Here is an 18,868-nt window from a genome sequence, read left to right as displayed (position 1 = left end):
CTCTGCACCCTGTGTCATCACAGGACCTGGACATTTCCCATCTGGGAACTCTTCAGAGAGGCTACTCTGGGCACTGGGTGTGCCATGCATCCTTTTAGGAGGTCATGCCATTAATTCTCTGAGGGTTCAGGAGGCCTCTGAGCAAGGGAAGTGCTCTGTAAACACTCCCCACCAAATGTGCGCACTCAGCCGAAGCAGGTGATTAATGGCGCTGGGGTTTTTGTTCCTTCCATCCTGTGTTAACAGAGCCGCTTCCCGGATTTTCCAGCAGCCGCCAGAGCCCCCCTGCCCAACCCTGGGACAAACCATGGCCAGGGCTGCTCCCACACTGCCAGGCTCTTCCCAGCAGTGAGTCTGGGAACCTTGAGGACGCACATGTGGTGCCAGGGTTTCACTTCCCGCTCCCATCACAACCCTGATTGCGGCATCGGTGTGATGAGAAAACCGCTGGATCAGTGTCCGAATGAGAGCTGAGCATTTATGGAACCATCTTATCTTAAAAAGAAGCTTCCCCGGACCTTCCTGGACATCAAGAAATTAGCAGTTACCAGAAAGCCCAGCACCTTGTGCTGTACTTCCTCTGTTTTGGGGCTTGGAAGTGCCTGGAGCTGCCCCAGCCTCCCGCAGAGGGGGGCAACACAGAGGAAACCGAAGTCAAGGACACCTGATAACCGCCCAGCTGCACAAGGGCCAGTTCCAATGGCTTGGCCACAGAGCCAGGGGCAGGTCAGGGGACTTGGCCCAGCTCAGAGTGATGTAGCAGAGCCCCCAGGGCAGCTCTTGCTCACCGAGCTCCTGAGCAGTGACCCACCACAACCCCTTCCACCACCTGCTTGGGACCTCTCCTCCATGGATTCAGATCTTCCCCCCATCCCAGAGGAGCACAGGAGCTCCCGCTGCCCTGGACTCAGCAGAGGGACATCACCAGGTTGCGTGCACAGGATGGAAGGAGCAAGCTTACACACCGGGACTGTTTTCCACCCCACAGGAAGCCTTTGAAGGAACGAAGGGAATGATGGTTTTCCAGACTCAGAGGCCTGAACACCTTTCCTGGAAGCCGACTGTGCTTCCTCCCGCAGGGCAGGCGCGGGGACTCGTGCCGGGCAACACTTTGTCCAGAGATGTTGCTCAGGAAACAAAACAGTTCAGTGTGGAGACACAAACCACCAAGGGACGAGTGCTGGCTCCAGCACAGGATACCCCCCGAGCCCCTCAGGTCGGGGTCTAGCCCCAGGCTGTCACCACCGACACCAGCAGGGACAAGGCTCTGCCACTACCCCAGGAACCACCACATCAGGGGGAAGGGTGGTCAACAACATCCTGCACTGCAACACCTACCCTTTGTTCTCCAGTGATGTCACATGAAAAAGCTTGTAGGTTTTCTCTCAGTTAAAGATGGAAACAATAAAACAAAAGCTAGCTCCAGTCCAGAGGAAATACATACAGAAGCAACAGGCTGTGTAATGGCTCATATTTCCAGGATACCATCCATCAAGTGTCAGTTCCCATCCCAGAGCTGACCTGGATGTGTTTATATTTTTTGGGATTCTATTATTCACTTAGGACCGTCCTCAGCCACCACAAAGAGTGTTTAAATGAGTCAGATAAGATCTAAATTAGGCCTGTCTGAAAATTAAGACAACAGAGTCGGGGCTGCTAAAAACCAGTCCAGGAGGAGGCTCCAGTGGGGCAGGCAGGAGCCAGGGACCTGCTACCCATCCTGGGCTGGTGCAGGGACTGAAAGCCCTGACCCAGCTCTCCCAAATCTGTCCCACATCTTCACACAGTTCTCAAGGGGAATTTCAATTCTGGGCAGAAGCTGCCTGGTACCACCGGTGAGGGAGAGAAACAAGGACAGAGACCTTCGACACAACAGGAAAGCAGCAGTTTAATAAATAATCCATCAGAGGGAGAGATTAGCCAGTTCCAAACACAACCTGAACTGAAATAAATACATTTTATCGTTAGCTTAAAAAAGAGACACACGAACGCACATGATGGTGAACTGTGAAAGAGCAGAGGTGGGGCCGTTCCCAGGGAACGGCGGGGACTCATCCCATGCCCACGCTTTAAAGATACCACAGCTGTCAACAGCCTTTGCAGTGCAGAGAAAGAATAAAAACAGGGAAGTAAAAAGTTACTACTTTGCAAAATTAATGGCAGAAGAGAAAGCAGTGGTGCAACTCAGGTTTTTAATGCAACAAGATCAGTTGAAACTCACTTGACCTGTGGCTGTTAATGCCAGGACTGCAGACAGGTAGTTGAGATGATTTTTACCTTGTGTTTGGGCGTTGCTGTTACCATCCTGAATTGTAAGTCCCTGCAGACAAATCCTGGGAATCCCGATGTTAAACAGCCAGGCTCAGGCACTGCACAGCAGATCAAGGGGATTTTAAGAAAAGACTCCTTTTTAAAAAGTTGCATTTTCATATAAAGTAACAAAAATTGGCAAAACTAGCTGAATGCTCCACACAGCCTTTCCAGCCTCCACGTGGGATGCTGCGGAAGCACCGGCCCTTCAGAACAAGTCGTTCTTCATTCAGCTCCGGTAACTTCAACTCCAGCACCGCTTGGCCCAGCTCCCGCTCTGTCACGTCAAGGCAGAACAGTGCAGGGGTCACAGCCCTGTGCCGAGGGAAGGGGAGGCACCAGGCCAAGGCCCCACTGAACCAGGTGAGAGGAATCCCAATGGGGTGGGAAGGAATCCCTGCTTGCTCCCAGCAGCCCTGCACCTCAGAGAGCCCCTGGTCCCAGGTCTGCACACCAGCAGAAGCCACCTTGCTGTTGGTAATGGCACCTGTAGAGTTCCTGCTGCTGCCTGGTGCTGTACCCCGCCTCCATCCACTCGCTGCCGTATCCCCACGTCGGCTGCCCAGTGCCATAACCCCACTGGTGCCCAGTGACAGCTGGTCACCAACCAGGCCACAGCCCCTGACCTGGCAGTCACCTGCTGGCAGCACCTGGCCCCGAGTTTGGGGGCCGACAAAGGGACCAAAACACTCCAGGCCCACGACGCACAAGTCGGCATCACCAGAAGCTCAGGGGTCACATCATGAGGGATGGGACTGGGGAGGGAAGATTGCTGGAAAGTTCTGGGGTCTGAGGGGAAGGAGGGGCTGAGAGGCAGCAGCAGTGGTGAGAGGGAACGGGACCAGAAATACATTGGTTTCAACAAACTATGCAATAAGGGAGAAGACTTTTAAAAATATATCTCTATATACTTTATATCATATAAATTATGCTTGTCTTTTTGTAACGTGTCGCTATATTGTACCCGTGAAGCTCCGAGTGCCTCCGTGTGAGCGAGGTAACGATTCTGTGTTTTATTTCATCTGTGTGTGAGGGAAAAACCTACTTCAGCTCACTTTAATCCATTGTAAATCAATGGATTGCCAGGACTTGGTGAAAGTCCCATCTAAAAAAAGGCATTTTTGTGAGGAATACAGAGGTGGGGGAACTGCTGCCTGGAAGTGCAAGTGACGGGATTTCCTTCAGGATAAAAGCTTGCCATGCACACACAGTTACTGACCATCCCAGTAATGTTTGGGAATTGGGAGTGTCACCACAAGGAGCTTAGGAAAAATGGAGTCACGGCAGGTCAAGGAAGTTCCTGCTGGCTCTGCTCCCCAGACCTGCAGCCAGACCCACCTCAGCATCCCTCCATGTCCCAGCTGCTCCTAGTTCTGAGCACAGGAGCTGCCACCAGGCCAGACCAATGCAAAGCAAACTGTCAACTCTTTCACTTAAATACTCACCTCCAATAACCAAATGGCATTTGCAGTCACTGCTGTGTATGTCTGCAAAGATCCACGATGTAAAGGGCCAGCACTCCCTCCCTTTTGGCTGCTCTCCCCTGGGTAACCTTCCCCAAACCCACAGAGAGGGGACCCCAGCCAGAGAACAGCCAAGGCAAGACTGGTTTGGCTGCTGCACACTCAACTTCCTTAACAAAGGATTCCTGAAGTGTCCTCAGTTTGGTCCTTACTTCCCAGAACTGCTCAATGCCACCACTTATTTACTCAAATGAGAACAATTGTTTCCTGCCCTCTGCCACATTTCTATAAACAACCACACATTCCCTGTTTGCCTCAGCTCCTTTCACAACACTCCATGCACCTCCTGCTCTTTCTGAGCAGAGCTGAGCCTGCAGCAGAGGTTGCAATTCCACCATTCCATAAACAAAAGCCTCCACAGCAGGCTCAGAAATGCCACATGGAATCCAAACCCCTAAGTTCAACTCAACACAGCCTTCACCATCAGGACCTATTGGGTTGAGAACAAACCAGCTCTGGACACTCTTTGGGCTTAGCATCAGACGGCAGGAGCCCAGGGACAAACCAACATGCTTTATACAAGTGCTCAAGGTAAAGAGTCATTTCTCTGACCTTTCTCCCAGGAAACCACACGTCTCCAAAGTGCTCAGCACAGTCTAGTTGTTTCTCCAACCTCCCAGAGAACTGTACCTCCTAAACAACCCTCACAACTCCAGAAAAAGATATCTGAAAAAATCCTTCTACCTACTGACCCTGGAGGCAGCAACAGGCAAATGTCACCTCAAAGTGACAAGAAGAAGAAAACCAAACAGAAATGCAGCCGTTGTGGCCATCCAAGCATTTGTAATTCACGTAGTTGCCCTTCTCTCACCTGCCCATTCTCCCTTGTGTCAGCTGCGACTTCTTCATTTTTATCCTCTTCATCAGAACATTAAGTCAGTAGACCTATATATTTTTTGGTCTAAGTTTCACTTGGGGCAGAACGGGCAAATTCCTCAGGCCCTCCAGCAGAGAGGAAGCTCACAGCTCCGCTCCCTGTGCTTCACACACGCACCCTGTCCCCTCAGCGTGTCACCACAGCACACAGCGTGCAGGGGGTGCCAGGGGCCAGCAGCAGGAACCAGCTGTATCAGGGATGGGGCATGGAGCAAATGCCATATTTTATTCCAGGGGCAGCTCAGTGAGCTCCCACCAAACACAGACCACGCTGGCTCCATCTCCCGTGACCGGCGAGCGGAGGGTTTGGCAGGGCACACCACGGGGCGCAGGGGTCACGTACAAGGGCAGGTTTGCTTTCCAGAACTATCCCTCCAGTGGAGCAGTTCCGTATCTCCCCTTTCCATCAGCACCAGGTGATACAATTCCATTTTTGCACCAGCTGGGTGTATTTGGCTCGAAGGGAAACCTCGTCCCTCCTCAGTAGCTGTTAGTGGCACAGTCTATTACCTCAGATCCCTCTCTCCCCCTCCCCGAACTCCTGCTGAGTCCGTCCTTGATGTGGAGTCGAGCCACGAGGCAGATCCCCTGTCCCACCTCACACACTGCTGTCCTCCAGCAGGGGCTCCTTGCCATCAGACCCCCCAGCTGGTGGGCTGTGGGGGTGGGCCTGGGCTCCTGTACTGTGCTTCTTGTGGCTGCCTGACCTCAGCGCCAGGTTGTGTTCCGGAATGAACAGGGCCACCAGCAGTGACAGCAGCACGGAGCACGCCCCGAACAGGAAGGGTGGCCCAGGGATGATGCTGCTCTGTAGAGAGAGATACACAGGAATGATTCAAGCACGAGGGCAAACACAGCCCGGCAAACAGAGTGAGAAGCTGAACAGGTACCTCATCCGTAGGGTTAGCCATGTTGGGTTTGGAGGCCTTGCCCAAAGTTTCCACCTCAGCCATTTCGTTCAGCTCCACGTGGAAGAGATAGAAGACAAAGCCATAGAGCGCTGGCCCCAGGCCGTTACACAGACCCCGAATTCCAGTGATCATCCCCTGCACCACACCTGGGGAGAGAGTGAGGAATGCCTCCAGCTTTCCAAAGAAACTTGTTTGATTTGAGGATACATATTTAGAGATATTTAGAGACAGGATCAAGCACTTGGATCTGGACTGACATGCACCCCCCACAGGGGAAGGGGTTTGCAGATGAGCAGCTTCACTCAGTGCCAGGTTCTACAAAAATCAGTAATGCTGGGCTTGCTGCTTTGCAGACTGAAATAAGCATGGGCACATCAAGCAACAATTTCTAATGAACTGGAATTTAATTGAGGACTCGGAGATGTACTGTGAGGCAGGCAAACTGCAGCAGCCTCCTCTGCCTCAGAGAGACAACACCAAACACCCACATGCATGATTTGGGAGTTCCTTTGCAAAGCACCAGCCGTGGTCAAAGATAAGAGTGTCAATACTGCTGTGAGTACAGTGACACCCCACAGCTGGCACAGATGTTCCTGCCCACCCCTCCACTACCATGGCCAAGAACCTGCCCTTGTGCCAGCTCAGCACCTGCTGGGATGAACCCCCCCCATCAAATGGGTCTCCAAGCACTCACCCTGCTGGTCAGGGTCTGTGTTCCTTGACACCATGGCACTGATGGCTGGGAAGGTGATGCTGGACATGGCAGCCACAGCTCCTGCTGCCCACATCATCCTGGGGAGGAAGGAGGCAACTGTGAGGAACAGCCACAGCCTCGCCCTGTGCCGCAGGGCAGGAGTGGCCACAGAGGGAGAGAAACGTGGGCAAACCCTCACCAAGGCTGTGATCCAAAGCCGTACCAGGCAAGCTGCAGGATCTGGAAGCCTAGTCCCAGCAGGATGGTGTTTTTATTTCCTATCGAACGCATGAGAATGCCCAACACGACTGTCTGGAAAGAAAAACAGGTGTTTTCAAGGCAGGGGCAAAGAAAGAGGGCAACACCAGGAGACAAGAGGACAGAAACCTGAGGGACCTTGATGATCCTTGTGGGTCCCTCCCAGTTCCAGATCTTCTGTTTCCAAAGTCTGTGTGGCCACAGTTCTGACAACTCAGAGGCCCCAAAACCAGAAATTTTGGACATTCTTACAGCAGACTGCTCAAGCCAAGACAGAAATTGCTTCTTACCTGAGCCAGTATAGAGAGAATTCCAACTACACCGATAAAGGCTGCTACAGTCTCTGAGGAAAAGCCAATGACCTGTGAAAACACCAAAGAGGGACTTTTCAGGCAGATTTGTACCAGATGACAAGAGCCCCTCCATCAATGTCACTCATGTTTACTGAATTTGCTTCTCAGGGACCCGCACATTAACAGCCATTGCCTCTGGGCTGCCACAGGAATCAAACAGAACATTTTCCTCTAGCTGAAGAAACAGTTTTAAATCACTGGGCTCTCCTGTCAGTGTCTGAAGGTGGCACAGCCAGGATGGCCAGGCAGACACCAGCAAGGAGCCAAGCCAGGCCTTGCCCTTGGCAATGCCTATGGAGCAGTCACCAGGCTCACACATTTTTCAGGAGAGCTGGAACAAGTAATTATTTCTTACAGCTTCAGCTTTACTGAGTTATTGGCCAAGAAAAGCCACCTTGGGACAGGTGACACAAGTCTGATCGTATTTATAGACCAGGATTTCCTGCACCCAGAGCTTTACCTTCCTTGCCAGACTGACCTGTCGCAGGTACAGGAAGAAGCTGGAGTACTGGCCGGCCTCGGGAAGGTAGGAGAGAAAGACGGTGATACAGATGAGCAGCACTGTGGAGTCCTGACCCACCTTCCGCAAGGACTGCAGGGAAAGGGGTGAGGAATGAGAAAAAATGTTTTTAAATTTGACTTAATATCACTGAATAATCTCCAGGTACAAAGACAGCCAAACCAAGGGCTTAACATCTTAAAAATCAGCAGGACTAAAGCAAACATTAAGCATTACCAGCACACAGGAAAACAGCAGCAGGCTCACTCACAGCGAATGGGTCAGCTTGTTCCCAGGAGATTGGGGCTCCCCAGGAGACCGGGCGCATCTCTTCAGGCAGCGACTCGGGCACAGCCAGCAGGATGAAGCCAATATCCAGCAAAGCAACCCCCGAAGCCAGCACAACCACCAAGGTGTCACCGTAGGCTTGGGAAAGGTACGCGCCGATGGCCGGGCTGGTGACCAGACTGGCAGCAAACGTGGCTGACACCTGGAAGCATAAAACATCCCTACAGCCTCTTCTTCCTAGAGCTCATTTCCTCCTCCCCAGTGATGCAGGGCAACTCCTTCTGGCATCTTTGATGGAGAGGTAAACAAGAATTCACTCCTGTGCAGAGACATGACATGTTCTCTTGGTGCACCTGGGCTAAGTTCTAGCAAATGGAAATCAAAGATGTCCTAGCAATTCCCATATGGTCCTGTCCAGTAAAGCTACAAGAAGGACAGGATCACGCCAAGCATCACAGGCCCCCCTCTCCTGGTGTGGAGAAGCTCAAGGGCCAGGCTGGTTTATACAACACAGCCAGCACTCAGAGTGAGCAGAGATCAGCCTCCCCCTCAGAGCTAAATCCCAAACAAAAGGAAAGGGAGACTGTATGATTAGTCAATAAATCTTCCACCCTAATTTTATACCTCTCCTATCTGCAAAGCCTCAAATATTTCTTTCAAGAGCCAGGACAGTGACTCAGCTCCTTACCAGGCCGTATGCCGTGCTGCGCTCATGCTCCTGTGTGATATCGGCAACATAGGCAAAAATCACGGAAAAGGTGACAGCAAACACTCCAGACATGGAAATGACAGCAAAGTACCACCTGGAAGAGCCGAAGGCAGACTTAGAGAGCAACCACACCACAGTCCACAGCTGCTGAAGCAGAGCCTCTCCCTTGTTTTCCTCTCAGTTCCTCCAACGCACCAGAAGAGGCTCAGGAGCATGGAGTTTAGGTCTGGAGACCCCTGAAGTTTTATCACTTATTTTCCCTAATAGATACAATGCAGTGAGCAGGGGAACAAGCAGAGAGAACAGACCAATCCTTTATTCCCAACTGAACCCTCCAGCAGAACCAGGTGAGTCAGTCTCTAGGCTGAGCATCCTCCTCCATTCTTGAGATGGATGAGACTCTTCCATCTCATCTTGAAACGAGCACCTGCAAACCCTCCTCCTTCAGCCTTGTGCTCCTTCCCCTCCTCAGAACCCCGGGGCTGTACTGAGGGTGAACTCACCATGGGCTGATCTTCATCAGGGGAATTGGTGCACACGTGAAGAAGACGGTGAGAAGGAGGAAGGATTTCCTGCCCCAGACATCAGAGAGAGCACCAATCAGCGGGGCACTTAGGAAAGAGAGCAGACCCTGGGATGGACAGACAGACCAGAGGACAGAGAAACCCCTCAGTGAGAGCTGTCGACCACATCAGGAGGACACAACCCATTCCTGATTACTACAAGCAGCAATCCTGTTACAACAGAGCAGTTTACTAAACTCCCCATATCCTTTTTGGGAGGGAAAAACCAATCCTTGACTAGCAAGGCCCCACTGAGCACTGCTGCTCCCTCCTGCTCCCTGCAGCCTTTGCCTGTGGTGTGGGCACCCAGGCAGCCCCGCCAGGACCTGGAAAGCTGCTGGCACAGCTCCACCATGGCAACAGCTGCTGCAGTTCTGAGGAAAGCTTTCCCTTGTAGGTGGAGACAGGACAGACACAATGAGAAGCCAGGGCCATTAAGGACAAATAAAATTATTCAAGGCCTTTCCATGTTTCCCAAGCCCGAGGCAGGCAGGGCAGAGCCTTTCAGTGCTGACAGCAAGTGCCCAGCAAACCCATCTGGGGCTGTTTTCCAAGATCCTCTTGCCAGAGACAGCCAAGAATGGTCTGTTTTGCCTGATTCCCCAGTCAGAACACAGGATTATTGCCTGTTCACTATTGTTGCCTGCAATTCTGCTCTGGGAATGCTGGTCTAGTGCAAGAAGCTCCCCATTCCCACTGCCTGTGCCACAGCACAATCCCACCTCCTGCCTGGAGGTCACTGAGGCCGCTTGGTTTCAGTTTCTATTACTAATAAGTTCAGATGTCACTGATTTTTCACTCTGTTATGCTCCAGAGGATGGGCACGGGGCTGATCTCATGCTGATGAGAATACTTCCAGCTGAAACACACAGCTGGTGTGTTTGTGACAAGCAGCACGTTGTCACTCCCGCTCAGTAGAATCAGCTGCACAAGCTGCCCCATGTCTGTGTCCTTCCTTTTGCACCAGGTTTGCCAGAGCCCCCCAAACTGGCCAAATATTGTTTGACATCAGCAAATTACATGGATAATAATGGCTTGTCCCTTCTTGCACTGATGGCAGATTTAAAGGAAATCTTGAAGGAATATTCCTTACCTTGACTCCGTGAATCAGGCCATTCATCAGGAACGTGTGCTGAGGAAAAGTCTGATGTAAGACCTGGAGGGAAAACAAACCAAAACCAAATGAAAAAGTCAGAGCTAGCAACTTTTGCAGAATTTCCATAAGCATTTGGCAGCCAGAGGCCTGGAAGGGCACAATCCGGGGAAAAGGCGAAATATCCTGCCAACAATGCCTCTACCTGAGGAGCTCTGCCTGCCCTTCCCAGTACAGGAAACCACCATCTTCAACACTTTCCAGGTCTATAAATCGTCCCAGCAAACTTGGGTGAGGCTCAGAGAGCCTCAAACATGCTTTCCCCATCACCTGAATCCCCTCTGGTTTTACTTTATGTCACCACATCACTTCTCTGTGGGTCCCTTCGTGCTGTCTGTATGTTTGGATTTGCATTTTATATTGCCAAGTTAATATGTCTAAATGTTTTTTCATAACCAAATACTCCATTTCCACAGTTCCCCGTGGAAAGGTTGTGCTAAGACCTTCATTCTCAGGAGCCCCAGGAGAGTTCCCATGGAGACACACTCACTGTCAGCATCGGCGTGGTCAGCAGCCCCCAGGCAAAGAACTCCAGGAAAATCACCACCACAGCGTGGTACACGCTGGGCTCTCCGAGCCCCTGTCGCTGCAAAACAGAGCAAAGTAAAAAACCTTTCAGCAGCCTCATCCTGCATTTCAGAGAGCTCACGCAGCTGAGCGGGATCGGAAACGCGAGAGAAAGCAGAGAGATACTGTTCTGAAACGTTGTTTCTGCTCACAGACTACAGACAGCCTAGGGTGCCTAAATCCAGCCCCAGGAGGCCGGCGGGGCATTCCCTGCCAGGGCCCGCGGCGGTTTTGCCGCCCAGGAACGAGAGCGCACCGGGCAAGCGGCACAAAGCCGGCAGGTGCAGCGCTCACCCGTGGGATCCTGCAGGCTGCAACATCGGGTCCGCACGCCAGGGCGGCAGGTGCAGCAGCGGTGCCGAGAGGGGCGCCTGGAGGAGTGCGGCCCACCGGGGACAGCCCTCACCTCGCACCGGACACCGGCACCGCCCGGGCCCCGCGCGGCCGCGCTCCCGTCAGTCCCGGCCGCCGCCGTCCCCCCGGCGCCACCCCGCCCGCCGACAGCCCCCGGCCCCGCGCTCACGCCGGCCCCGTCCCGGATCACGATCTTCTTGGCCAGCAGGACGCTGCGGTTGAGCCGCTTCTTCTTCTTCTTCTCGCCGGTCATGGCGCCGCCGGGCCGCTGCCGATCGCCGGCCGCCGCGGCTGCCCCATCCTCCCCGTGGCGGGCCGGGCCGAACCGGACCGGGCCGCGCTGCGCCGAGGCCGAGCCCGAGCCCGGGCCCGGACCCGGCACCGGACCCGGACCGGCACCGGGCGGGGAGCGCCGGGCCCGGGGCTGAGGGCGGGGGTGGGGAGCGGAGGGGGCGACCCCGCCCGCTGGCCCCGCCCCCGGACCGGGAACCGGCACTTCCGGCGCGCCGCTCCTCGCGTCTCATTGGCTGCTCCACCTCTTCCTCATCGGCCGCGCTTGTCTGCGATTGGCTGAGAGGGGCAGGGGGGCGGGCATTTCCCGCTGGCTGGGGCGGCCCCGTGACGTCACGGACCGGCGGCGGCACCGGGAACGGGCGGTGGCAACGGCAGCGACCCAGGGCCCCGGGGCGCCTTTGGGAGCGGCTGCTGTTCCGTCCCGGACACCGCTCCTGGCCGAGGCAGGCGGGTTGAACAAGGACACGCGGCTGCCCCGGGACTGGCGGCACCGGAGGCTCGGGAAGGGCCGTGTCTGCCCCGTCGCGGCTCCGCTCGGTGCCGAGCTGGCGGCTCCGTCCTCAGCACCGACATGCCGGGTGGTGACAGCCCAGCGCCTCCCGAGGACGATCCCGTCCGTTCCCCCGAGCCCGGTGGCGCGGGTGGTGGGGAGGGGCAGCGGGGCCCGGGGCTGCGGGTGGGGAGCAGCTCCTGCCCCGGTACTGCCAGGGCTTGAGACGCGCGTCCTAGTTAATCCTGCACGGGCCAGAGAGCGCATGGTGCTCATTACCTTGGTGCGGGGTCAGAGGAGATTAATTGGTCACAGTTTAGACAAGTTTTATGCACGCCGGGGTCCCTCTGCTCGAGGGGCCGCCCCGGGCAGCGGGTGCACACGGCGGTGACCGGGAGGCGACCTGGGGAGCCCGGAGGGGTCTCACCGTGGGGCAGCGAGAGGCTGTCAGGGCTCCTGCCCATCCGCAGAGCGCTAGAGGCTGCGATCCAGCCTTTGTCCACGGAGGTTTTCCCTTAAGTAACGATTAAACCCGAAGGAAATCCCCTAAGGCAACTCCACCTGAAAGATGAAAGTAATCCCCCGACTTCCCGGGACTTGCGTGGGAGTGGAGAGCAGCTCCACCTCCCCAGGGCTGCTGCACCGTGCCCGGCTGTGCTGTCCCCAGGCCACGGCGTGCCCGCGGTCCCCAGAGTGCTCAGCACGCTGCATGCCGTTGAGCAAAACGCCCGTAACCTCCGCAGGGACACGGTGCCTTCCCTCGGCTGACCCTCAGCCACCCAGGCTGGGCAGGCACCTGAGTCTCCCCTGGGCCCTCCTGGAGCCGCTTATAAGAGCATGGAGAAGCCTGATTTGTTCCAGTGCTCTGCAGCAGCTTAAAAACACAACCAAGGAGAGATATGAGAGAGCAGAGAAGCGGTTCTCAACATGGCAACAGCGGATGTAATTCTATTACCTTGATTTATTGATCGCACTTAGAGCAATTACTGGCTCTCACCCCATCACCTGCCAGGGAGCAGGAGACAGTGAGGAGGAAAGACAAAGGCGGCTGCATCGTCCAGGGCATGGCCGGCCCCCGGGGAGGCTCCGGTTTTGTTTGTGCCGGTCGCCGCGAGGGTGGGGGATGTTGGACCGAAGAGCGACCCAAGGAAGCTCCTCGGGAAGCTGAAGCCAAGCGCTAAAAGGAGCCTGTGATGCTGCGGGGATGGAGCCCCAATATTAAGACCACTTTGGGGATGCAGGCCTGGGGAAAGGTGAGGGTCCCCGGGGCTCCAGCACAGCAGAGCTGCTGTGGGTCCACTCTGGGCTTCCTTGCCCTTCTGGGCCAGTCTGGGGTCGTCTGAACCGCTCGAAAAACGCTGCAGCCCCGGGGCAGGAGCAAGGGCGAATAGCTCGATTGAGGTCAGGAAGTCCCTTTAAGGGTTTTGTGGGGTTTTTTTCCCCCCCTGCTTGCTGCAGTTACAGGCAGAAAAACAAGAAAATGTTTGTGTTTTTTACTGCCTAAGCCCTCCAGGCAGATATAAAAAAGCGGTAGTCCGATCTGGCTTTGGAGGCAGATCAAATCAGAGCGAAAGAGACCAGTGGGCTGGGAGGCACAGAAGTAGGGCAGCCCGCTTGTGCAGCGAAGCCTGGCCAAGCCCTCCCCCGCCTCCCCGGCCAGCCCTGGGCTTCTGCAGCGCTTCCCCGGAATGCAGAGGTGGAAAGAGCAGAAAATGTCCCTGTTGTGGGCGAGGGCAGTGCCGGGGGCTGCTGGCCGCTTTCGTTCCAGCTAATGCAGACCTCGAGCAGGCGACAGCCCGTGCCTCGGCCCTGTGGCTCTGGGAGGGGCCGTCGCCCTCCCCTGCCTGCTACCCCCAGCCCCTCACTCCCAACGCTTGCGGCAAAACTGGAAACTCGCAGGGCCGGCGCCAGCCCCGCGGGCTTTGGCGCGGTCGCAGGCCGTGGCCAGGAGGTTTGAAGCAGGACGGAAGGCAGAGCGTGGGTGGCTCCGGCCCCACGGGCCGTGTTCGCGAAGGCAGCCCAGGCGTGGGGTGGATGCTGCTGTGCGCGGGGATGCTCAGGTGGGCGGGGATGCTGGGCGGGACGGGGATGCTCTGGCGGCCGCGGGTCCGGCACGGCGGGGGGGCCGGGGGCGGGGGATGCGGGGCCGGGCGGGCGGCGGAGCGCTCGCACCATGACATCAGCGCGGCGCGGCCCCGGGGGAGCGGGCGGGGGGTGGGAGCCGGCGCGGCGGCAGCGGAGCGGAGCGCGGCCCCGGGCATGCTCCCGGAGCCCAAGTATGACCGCTTCCGCGACGAGCCGCTGACCGCCCCCATGCCGTCGCCGGCCCCCGCGCCGTGCCCCGCGGCGGGCGAGGAGCCCGAGCACGGCACCACCTTCTGCGCGCTGCTGCCGCGGATGCCGCAGTGGAAGTTCCCCGGCTCCAGCGGCTTCCTCGGCCGCGGCCCCGCCGGCGCCGCCCGGGACGCCCCCGCCGCGGCGGAGTCTCCCTCGGGGCTGGCCGCGGTCCTGGGCGCCTGCGAGCCTCTCTGCGCCGCGCCCTGCGCGCTGCCGGGTGGCGGGCGGGCGCGGGGGGCGGCGGGGCGGGCGCGGGGGGCGGCGGCGCCGGCGGGGGCCCGGCCCGGCGGGGACGAGTGGAGCCGCAAGGGCAGCTTCATCCGCAAACCGGCGCAGGGCTGGCTGCACCCCGATGAGCGGGTGCTGGGGCCGGGCGTCTCCTACATTGTCCGGGTAAGTCCCGCCGGAGCCCGGCGACGCGGGAGGGCGCGGACACCCCGGCCCCAGGCGTGTGCGGGGCTCGGCGGGTCCGGCCGCTCCTCCCGACGGCTGCGGGCAGAGCCCTCGCTCGAATCCCCACCACCCCCACCCCTCCCCACGGCTGGCCCGGAGCAGCCGCCCCTGGCACATGAAGCTTCCGTGATGGGATTGGGGGCCAGGGGCTTGCTGGGCCGGGGAGCCCACCTCGGGACTCCAGCGTAGTCGGCCCCTACGAGGCATCACAAGCTGTAGCACACAAATGAGTTTGTGGGGTCTGGGCATGTGATGGGGCGTTTTGGCGTGGGGGGCGAAAGCTGCTGTGTGATCTCTGGAGCTGGTGTGAAAGGCCCTTCTCCCTGACACCCGGCCTCCCCTCTCCATTGCCTGCCCTGTTCTGCCGCCTGCTCTGACCGCCTTCCCCCCGCAGTACATGGGGTGCATTGAGGTGCTGCGCTCCATGAGGTCCCTTGACTTCAACACCCGGACACAGGTCACCAGGTACGGCCTTGCAGTCCCACTCTCTCACATCCCATTACCACCAGAAGCCCCCGGTGGTCCTGGGTGCTCCCCTTTCCCAGGGCCCTGTGGAGAGAGGGGAACACGGGTCAGGGGGAGCCGTGCCCTACAGGACCCACCCTGCACGCAGGGACATGGACGAAGGGCACTGCTGCAGATCAATGGGTGGAAAGAGGAGAAGGGAGGTGGCCCCAGCTGGGATTACATACCACGGGCCGTGACGTGGGGCAGTGCTGCGGGGAGGCTGCGGCTCCCAGGGCTGTGGGGGCTCGTGCCTCCAGACCCCAGAGAGCAATGCTGGGGGGGAAGGCAGCTGGGAAGGGAGGGGGTTCTGCAGCAGCGACCAGGCCAGGGTCTGTCCATTGCAGGGAAGCCATCAACAGACTGTACGAGGCAGTGCCAGGTGTGAAGGGCATCTGGAAGAAGAAGGTGAGTTTCCGCTCAGCTTGTCTGTCCCCAAGGCTGTGGGACGGGGCACTAGGGGTGCCTGTCCAGTTTGTGGGCCTAGGGCTGCTTGGGGCACCCCCCCTTTCCTCGTTCACCCCAGGAAGCCTGGTCCTGGTGATCTTCGTCACCCCCACTGTCTTTTCCCCTGTCAGGCTCCCAACAAAGCCCTATTCTCCATCCTGGGCAAGAGCAACCTGCACTTCGCTGGCATGAGCATCGCTGTCAACATCTCCGTTGATGGGCTGAACCTCATGATCCCCACTACACGCCAGGTGAGAGTGCTTCTGGGCACACAGTCCTGCCCCTGCCAGCCTGCAAGCCGGTGGGCCCTTTGCTAATGCCCCCCCGGCCACATTCTCCACACAGATCATTGCCAACCACCACATGCAGTCCATCTCCTTCGCCTCCGGTGGGGACATGGTGAGTCACACATGCCCTGGTCCTGCAGGGTGGTGGGGACAGGGATTGCCTGTCCTATGGCTGAGCCGAGCACAGGGTGGCCTGGCCTGGGTCAGGACGTGGGGCTGGGGCCGAGCTGTCCCCTCACCCTGGCACCTCCAGCCCTGTGCCCGACACAGCAGCAGGACATGGGTGCTGATGTCCCCCTCTGTCTGCAGGATACCACGGACTATGTCGCCTATGTGGCCAAGGACCCCATCAACCAGAGAGGTGACACCGTCCTCCACGCCTGGGAGCTCGGTGGAGGGGGATGCACTGGCGGGGTGAAGGCTGGAGGATGAGACCCCTCGTGGGGTGCATGAGGGGTGGCTCAGGGTGGTCCTGGTGCGGTGATGGGAGTGTGAGAGGAACACTCAAACCGTCCGTCTGTCTGTCCACAGCCTGCCACATCCTGGAGTGCTGCGAGGGGCTGGCGCAGAGCGTCATCAGCACGGTGGGACAGGCCTTTGAGCTGCGCTTCAAGCAGTACCTACACAGCCCCCCCAAGGTGGTGGTACCCCCGGAGAGGTAGGGGGGCGGGGGGCCCTGCTGCACCCCCTGTCCTGGGCATATCCCCTGGCTGGGGATGGCTTTGGGAGCCCCTGTCACTGCCAGTGTGGGGACAGTCTGAGCCAGGCAGGGTGTCCCCAGCTCACCCATCCCTGCTGCAGGGCGCTGGGTGCAGAGGAGTCGGCCTGGGGGGAGGATGAGGAGGCAGCAGAGCATGACTACTACAACAGCATCCCCGGGAAAGAGCCCCCCCCAGGGGGGCTGATTGACTCCCGGCTCCGCCACAGCACAGCCCTCGGCCACGTCCGCACTCAGCCCTCCACCTCTGTCCCCCACAGCCAGGTGAGCCCCTCAGAGCCACTGCTGGCCTTGCTGTGGTGGTCCCAGGCAGGGCCCCCCAAAGCTCTTACTGTCTCCTTTCCCAGGGCGGGTTAGCAGCCAGACGAGACCCGAGCAGCCAGCTGGGGCCACCCTGGGACCTGGAGAGCCAGGGTGGGTACTGCTGTGGGGGTAGCCATGAGCTGGGGGGGGTCCCTGTGACTCTGCCCAGTCCTGGCCAGCGGTGATGGCCGTCCTTGCAGGCCAGCCCTGCGACGGGTACCTGCAGGCGGATGGCCACACCCTGGGGCCACGGGACTACGAGGAGCACATGTACGTGAACACGCAGAGCCTGGACACCTGGGAGCCGGAGCTGGTGGCTCATGGGGTGGCAGAGGAGAGCCCCAAAAAGGACCTCTTTGACATGAGTAAGCCACTGCACTGGGAGAGCTGGTGCAGAACCTGCTGTGGAATGGTCAAGCTGTGCCAGCAGCTGTCTGTGGTCACCTGCCACAGCTCCAGAGGTGCTGGCACTGGCCGAGCCCACAGCAGTGCCCTGCAGTGTACTGGGGACCATGAGCTGGGGTCTGTCCTCACCACAGCCCAGCCCTGCCTTGTGCCCTGGGGGTAACACCCCACACCCCCTGGATCCCACAGGGCCATTCGAGGATGCCCTGAAGCTCCACGAGTGCATTGCAGGGGGTGGCACCAGTGCCCCCATCGAGGACCAGTGGCCGAGCCCCCCCACGCGGAAGGCCCCCATCGCCCCCACGGAGGAGCAGCTCCGGCGGGAGCCCTGGTACCACGGGAAGATGAGCCGGCAGGATGCTGAGAGGCTCCTGCAGATGGACGGGGACTTCCTGGTGCGGGACAGCCTCACCAACCCGGGGCAGTACGTGCTGACCGGCATGCACAGCGGGCAGCCCAAGCACCTGCTGCTGGTGGATCCCGAGGGAGTGGTGAGGGCAGGGCACAGGGCCGAGGGCAGGGCCTGGGGCGGGCGATGGGGACTGGGGTAGGGGTAGGGTGCGGGGTGGGCGATGGGGGACACAGGTGTGGGCAGGCACAGGGTGTTGCAACTGGGTGCTGTGTGAGAGGCAGCTCTCCTGAGTTGGGGACCGCTGTGCCCCGGCCCCAGGTGAGGACCAAGGACGTGCTGTTTGAGAGCATCAGCCACCTCATCAGCCACCACCGGCAGAACGAGCAGCCCATTGTGGCGGCAGAGAGCGAGCTGCACCTACGCCAGGTCGTACAGAGGAAGCAGTGATGCCAGGGGGTACGTGAGTCCCCGACCTGCTTCCCTGGCTCTGGACTCACCCTAGGGCAAAACTGGGGTCCTTTTGTGCTCCCCTTCTCCATTTGTGCCTGGCCTCTGAGGTCTGGGGTCAGGCTCCCCATTTTCTTCCCCAGCGAGGTCTTGCGGTCCCTGGCCCTGTAGGTCCTCCCTGGCTGCTGCCTACCTCCATCATCTGCACAGGGCCCCTTGCCCAGCTGGACACAAAGATGTTTAATTCCACAAGTGCAGGTGAAATGCTGTTGGGATGGGAACTGCTCGGTGGCCTCAGCAGGAGGGATGGAGCCTGAAGCTGTCTCAGGCAGGGCTGCCCCTGCTTGCCCCAGCACTGGAATGGGGGCTGGTGGACATCACTGTAGCCCCAGGCTTGGCTCTGCCTGTGGGGCCAGACACAATCATCTCTTGGAGGCTGGTGCTGTTGGACGTTCCTGTCGGGGACATCCCTTTTCAGCTGGATTCTCCCCAGGCGTGGCTGCCACATGATGCTCCCTGTGGCCCCAAGCCCCTGCAGCCCTCCCCAGGCCAGGGCCAGGACGGAGCTGTGGGAAAGTGCAGGACAGGGCTGAGCTGCTGGCACTGCCTCATGAGGTGTCCCATGGCCTGTGGGGACTCCCTGGCCGGCTCGGGACATTGGCAGGTTTTTATGGCACACACAGCCCCTTTTCCCTGCCCCGTGTCTGGTGCTGGGCATGGGTTTGTGGTTTGGAATACATTTCTAATTAAACCTGGAAATGAGCAAGGAACAC

General features: G+C 58.4%; 2 protein-coding genes across 3 annotated transcripts; one reads left to right on the top strand and one right to left on the bottom strand.

The window, feature by feature from the left end:
- Positions 1-1,863: 1,863 nt before the first annotated feature.
- On the bottom strand, positions 1,864-11,523 carry LOC309582541 (hippocampus abundant transcript 1 protein-like). 2 transcript variants are annotated; one of them, XM_082297730.1, is made up of 12 exons: positions 11,228-11,523; positions 10,628-10,723; positions 10,078-10,140; positions 8,925-9,052; positions 8,401-8,515; positions 7,696-7,914; positions 7,404-7,517; positions 6,863-6,934; positions 6,514-6,626; positions 6,315-6,412; positions 5,600-5,766; positions 1,864-5,517 (listed from the first exon to the last, which is right to left on the bottom strand). In XM_082297730.1, the coding sequence occupies exons 1-12, from the start codon at positions 11,309-11,311 to the stop codon at positions 5,308-5,310; spliced, it is 1,479 nt and encodes a 492-aa protein (XP_082153856.1). In that variant the 5' UTR covers positions 11,312-11,523; the 3' UTR covers positions 1,864-5,307. The 2 variants fall into 2 exon arrangements, with proteins under 2 accessions (XP_082153856.1, XP_082153857.1); XM_082297731.1 differs by lacking the exon at positions 11,228-11,523 and adding an exon at positions 10,999-11,180.
- Positions 11,524-14,015: 2,492 nt separating this feature from the next.
- SHC2 (SHC adaptor protein 2) lies at positions 14,016-18,529 on the top strand (the record flags this gene model as incomplete). Its single annotated transcript, XM_082297729.1, is given in 13 exon segments — positions 14,016-14,085; positions 14,088-14,572; positions 15,027-15,097; positions 15,484-15,544; positions 15,715-15,834; positions 15,929-15,982; positions 16,180-16,231; positions 16,402-16,528; positions 16,672-16,852; positions 16,936-17,002; positions 17,092-17,256; positions 17,486-17,787; positions 17,967-18,529. Coding segments are annotated over 13 exon segments (1,884 nt in total). The 3' UTR covers positions 18,096-18,529.
- Positions 18,530-18,868: the final 339 nt, after the last annotated feature.

Source organism: Coloeus monedula (genome assembly GCF_965178545.1).
Source record: "Coloeus monedula genome assembly, chromosome: 27".
In the NCBI taxonomy this organism is placed as follows: Eukaryota; Metazoa; Chordata; class Aves; order Passeriformes; family Corvidae; genus Coloeus; species Coloeus monedula.
The sequence above is the reverse complement of the archived record's forward strand: the minus strand, read 5'-3'. Positions and strand labels throughout refer to the sequence as shown.

Coding starts and splice junctions, on each gene's coding strand:
- LOC309582541 (XM_082297730.1), bottom strand. CDS start 11,311: ATGACCGGCGAGAAGAAGAAGAAGAAGCGGCTCAACCGCAGCGTCCTG. Junction 7,915..8,400: donor GCAGCACGGCATACGGCCTG/GTAAGGAGCTGA, acceptor TTATGCTTCCAG/GTGTCAGCCACGTTTGCTGC. Junction 5,767..6,314: donor CACAGACCCTGACCAGCAGG/GTGAGTGCTTGG, acceptor CTCTCTCCCCAG/GTGTGGTGCAGGGGATGATC.